Source organism: Corvus kubaryi, unplaced genomic scaffold (genome assembly GCF_017639235.1).
Source record: "Corvus kubaryi isolate FWS band 111438036 unplaced genomic scaffold, C.kubaryi_AGA036_p1.0 37382, whole genome shotgun sequence".
Lineage (NCBI taxonomy): Eukaryota > Metazoa > Chordata > Aves > Passeriformes > Corvidae > Corvus > Corvus kubaryi.
Genome location: NW_024581124.1, coordinates 81,940 through 84,930, shown reverse-complemented (window position 1 = coordinate 84,930; position 2,991 = coordinate 81,940). Strand labels below are relative to the sequence as shown.

At 54.5% G+C, this 2,991-nt stretch overlaps 1 protein-coding gene and 1 long non-coding RNA gene across 2 annotated transcripts; one reads left to right on the top strand and one right to left on the bottom strand.

Moving 5' to 3' along the window:
• The first annotated feature begins 214 nt into the window (after positions 1 to 214).
• GSC2 (goosecoid homeobox 2) lies at positions 215 to 2,584 on the top strand. The gene is made up of 3 exons (XM_042034974.1): positions 215 to 524; positions 1,346 to 1,593; positions 2,111 to 2,584. Exons 1-3 carry the CDS (start codon positions 215 to 217, stop codon positions 2,213 to 2,215), a joined length of 663 nt encoding a protein of 220 aa, XP_041890908.1. The 3' UTR covers positions 2,216 to 2,584.
• LOC121667861 lies at positions 435 to 2,115 on the bottom strand. Its single transcript, XR_006017175.1, has 3 exons — positions 1,661 to 2,115; positions 1,312 to 1,572; positions 435 to 508 (listed from the first exon to the last, which is right to left on the bottom strand). It is a non-coding gene; the product is annotated as an uncharacterized LOC121667861 (long non-coding RNA).
• Positions 2,585 to 2,991: the final 407 nt, after the last annotated feature.

Here is a 2,991-nt window from a genome sequence, read left to right as displayed (position 1 = left end):
GTGTGTGTATAAAATAAAAACTCAGCTGCAAGAATGACAGTCACTTGAAACGCCAAGACAAAGCAGCGGTTCTGGATGGCTTTGCCAGTCCATTTTAAAAGCCACATAAGCTGTCCTTTCCCTAGCAAAACCCCACTACGGAGCCAGTGCACGGAGAGCAAAGCTCCTCAGTTGGGCTGCCTGTTTCCCCAGCCACTGCTGCTGCTGGCACAGGATGTCTTCAGAGCCAGGGGCAGATGCTGACGCCAGCAGGAGAGGCCTGAAGAAGCCACGTCCGTTCAGCATCGAGGACATCCTCTCCAGCCCCGTGGAGAAGAGCCCCCGGGTCTTGGTGCCACTGTGCCTACGGAGCATCTTGGACTGCACACCCAAGCAGCTGTGTGAGCTGGAAACCATCCCAGCCAGCTCCCTGCAGGAGGAGGAGGAGGAGGAAGAGGAGGAAGAGCTGGAAGGGACAGGCTGCAACTGCTGCTGCTGTTCTCACACGAGCGGCCGTTCACTGCAGGACCTGCCGGGGTGGCTGGGTGAGTGTTTTGCTGGGTGAGTGTTTGGGTTTGATTCAGGTGTGGGGCTTGTAGAGGGGCTGGTGCCAGTGCTGTGGGCAGGGGAAAACCTGGGTGTTAAGTGACAATATGACATCTGGTCACGGTGGTCTTGGGCCCCAGGCCCAGCAAACCGAGCTCTTTTCTCAGCAGGGCTCCTAAGAGTGGGCAATTTCACCTGCAGTGCTATCAGGGTCTGAAAAGCAAAGGGTGCTAATTCTTACTGGATATTACTGGTTTAGTGTGAAACTCTTGAGAGAATGATGCTTTAGGGGTGCAAGTTCTCTGTGGAGCATGGGGCCTCATGGCCATGCTGCCCATGTGCAGAGCTGTGCCTGTGCTTCCTGACAGCACTAGCCCTGGGGAACCTCACTTTTCCTTTAAGGAAAAAAGTTTTGGCAACGTCTAGCAAAATTACTGTGGAAAAAAGAAAGTAGCAAACCCTTAAAAATGCAGTTCAAGAGCGTCCTGAAAGTTCAGAATTCCCTTGTGTCAGAAGTGAAACACAGATCTTTGTTGGGCTGTGAGTTTGCACCTATTTTCTGGAGCTGGCCATAGTGCAACTGGTAAGTGAACAAAGAAAATCCAACCAGTGCTCCCCTCCTGCACCCTTCTCCCAGAGTCATGCCCTAAACTCTTCTCCCACCTGCCCGGTGAACACTCAGCTTGCCACCCACTCCAGGTGACTGGCTGCCTCCTTCCAAACAGTGACCGGGACGCAACTTGTGCCTGAGCTGCCTTGAGCATGACAGGTGTTTCAGCCCCGCACCTCTAACACTGCTGCTGTCCCTGTCCCCTCTCAGATGCCCGGTTCCCCTGGCCCATGCGGCTCTTCCACCCGGCAGTCAGGGTCTGTAAGAGTCCCCAGGAGAAGTCAAGCGAGCTGCAGACCTTCCACCAGATCCAGCGCCGGACACGCCGGCACCGCACCATCTTCACCGAGGACCAGCTGCAGGCCCTGGAGACGCTTTTCCATCAGAACCAGTACCCGGACGTCGTCACCCGCGAGCACCTGGCAAACCGCATTCACCTGAAGGAGGAGAGGGTAGAGGTGAGCTTCTGCCACTTGGTGAGGGGCTGCTTGCCCCCAGGAACACAGACTGGGGCATTCTGCTGACCTTTTTGGGGAGCTGCAGACCCAGGGCCTCATTTTAAAATCCATCCTTGTGCATTTGACAAAACAGAGTTTAAGTTTGGAGAGCAATGGAAGAATATAAACCAATTCAGCTGGGCTGATTTGTACTGGTATCCAGTCACACAGACTCACACGATCCCTCTCTCCCAGAATCACCTGTCACACACAAACATGCCCAGCTCTGTTCATCCCCTGCACCCAAGTGTGTATTCCTTACCTAAGTGGCTTCTGAATTTGTCATGTCCCAACTCCCTTGTGCCCCTCACATGTATCTGAGCAAGACTGCAGTTGAGGGACTGATTAAATTTTGTATCAAGCCTTTATATTACAGTATCTTACAGCTCACACCATACAGGCCAGGAGGGCCACTGCCTGTCCCCCTCCCAGTAACACACAACATGCAAAAGCCCTTTTCTTGTTTTGCACTTTCTAGGTTTGGTTTAAAAACCGTCGGGCGAAGTGGCGGCATCAGAAGAGGGCGACTGCCTCAGCACTGATCCTTCAGGGCCCCAAGCAGCCCCCCAAGGAGAGCTGTTAGTGGTCCCAGGCTGCAGCTCAGCAGAGAACACCAGGAACACCCACTGCCCGTAGCTGACAGGCTCCAGGGGGGGGGTAACCGAGGGGGACTAATGGAGCAAAAGGGAATCTCTGTGGTTCACAGAGGAGGAGGACAGGTAAAAGCAGACATGGCACTTTCACATCCCTCTTCCAAACCTAGTTCACGTGGCAAATAACTCGTCAGGCGTGATGTGCAGGTGACAGAACTGTACTGGTGTTAAATGTGGGTGCTTTAAGAGAAGGGGAGACTCCCCTTTTTGTCTTTGCTCTGTGCACGTAGTATTTGTGCTCGTTTTAGTGATGTAGATTTGCAAAATATCCTGCAAATGAATGTTTCCTGTTTGCAGCACCTCAGTGGCATCTAGAGTTGCTTTTGGGGTTGAACTTGCTGGGCAAGCGATTTGTTTCATAACAAAGAAACGCGGGGTTCTGCCCATAGTCCAGGGCAGAGGTGATAAACCTGTTGTGGTGAGAGGGTCGGCACAGGCAGCGTTCGCCTCAGCCCTGCTGCCAGCCAGTCCCCGTCACAGCGAGCCGTGTCCGTGTTCCTGGCGGGGCCAAAGAGAACCCACGAGCTGGAAAGCAGCGAGATCAATAAAACTGCCCTGTCCCCCCTGCCCGAGCAGCCGGGCGGGGCTCCCGCTCCCCGGGAAGGCCGGGGTGTTTCTGAGGAGGTCTGGAGAGACCGTGGGGGCACTGGGGGGATCCGCCCAGCTCCCATCCCGGCTCCCATCCCGTGTGTATCCCGGTTCCCAT

What these genes read in the sequence shown, in the direction of transcription:
- GSC2 (XM_042034974.1), top strand. Translation starts at nt 215, where the DNA reads ATGTCTTCAGAGCCAGGGGCAGATGCTGACGCCAGCAGGAGAGGCCTG. An exon ending in GGACCTGCCGGGGTGGCTGG is followed by an intron (nt 525 to 1,345) that starts GTGAGTGTTTTG and finishes GTCCCCTCTCAG; the next exon opens with ATGCCCGGTTCCCCTGGCCC. An exon ending in TGAAGGAGGAGAGGGTAGAG is followed by an intron (nt 1,594 to 2,110) that starts GTGAGCTTCTGC and finishes TGCACTTTCTAG; the next exon opens with GTTTGGTTTAAAAACCGTCG.